Source organism: Seriola lalandi, unplaced genomic scaffold (genome assembly GCF_002814215.2).
Source record: "Seriola lalandi dorsalis isolate HSWRI2012SDOR001 ecotype SW California unplaced genomic scaffold, Sedor1 jcf7180002051690, whole genome shotgun sequence".
Classification (NCBI taxonomy): domain Eukaryota; kingdom Metazoa; phylum Chordata; class Actinopteri; order Carangiformes; family Carangidae; genus Seriola; species Seriola lalandi.
Window position 1 is genome coordinate 1 of NW_019522243.1, and position 727 is coordinate 727.

Here is a 727-nt window from a genome sequence, read left to right on the forward strand (position 1 = left end):
CCGAAGACCGTGAAGGTAAACGAGTTTGAGCAGGAAGGAGTTTAATCAGTGGTGCTGCGGCGGTGAAGGAGGGTTGGTTGTAACTCTTCACCTCTGCCTCCAGGGGTCAGTAGGGGCCATCCTGAGCAGGAAAGATGACACAGACACACAGGACATCGTCTGTGACCAGCTAGGTAAAACACACACGCATTAAAACATCAAACAATTAATGTGGATATTTAATTAATCATCTCAGTGATTTATCAAATAAAAATGGTTGAAAAATTCACTGAAAAAAAACCCAAACGTTTGTCAAAACACAAGCAGCTGTGTCTGGAATTTGCTAATTTATCATATAAATATAAATATTTGTTCCAAACTGACTTTATCATAAATGTGATTGGTTCTTTTTTGCGTTGTTGCCGGGCAGATCTGAGTCACCTGCGGGAGAGGAACGTGGAGGATTTGTCCGGAGGAGAGCTGCAGAGGTTCGCCTGCGCCGTCGTCTGCATCCAGAGGGCCGACATGTGAGGAAACGACCGACGCAGCTCCATCATCAATGTTTCCACTTTGACCTGAAAACAGACTGACGCTGTTTCTACTGTTTCTACTGTTTCTACTGTTTCTCTGCTGCAGTTTTATGTTTGACGAACCGTCCAGTTACCTGGATGTTAAACAGAGGCTGAAGGCTGCCATCACCATCCGCTCGCTCATCACCCCGGACAGGTACAGACTCTTCATCTAAAGG

The 727-nt window shown here is 45.4% G+C and overlaps 1 protein-coding gene across 1 annotated transcript in view; it reads left to right on the forward strand.

Annotated features, from left to right (window-relative positions):
* Positions 1-3: 3 nt before the first annotated feature.
* The window catches only part of LOC111649687 (ATP-binding cassette sub-family E member 1-like), a gene marked incomplete at its 5' end in the record, with an annotated part of 2,909 nt that continues 2,185 nt past the window's right edge, over positions 4-727 (forward strand). The window contains 4 exons of the mRNA XM_087172049.1: positions 4-15; positions 104-173; positions 410-506; positions 616-705. Coding sequence (XP_087028175.1) covers positions 4-15; positions 104-173; positions 410-506; positions 616-705 — 269 coding nt within the window. The remainder of the gene's footprint in view (positions 16-103; positions 174-409; positions 507-615; positions 706-727) is intronic.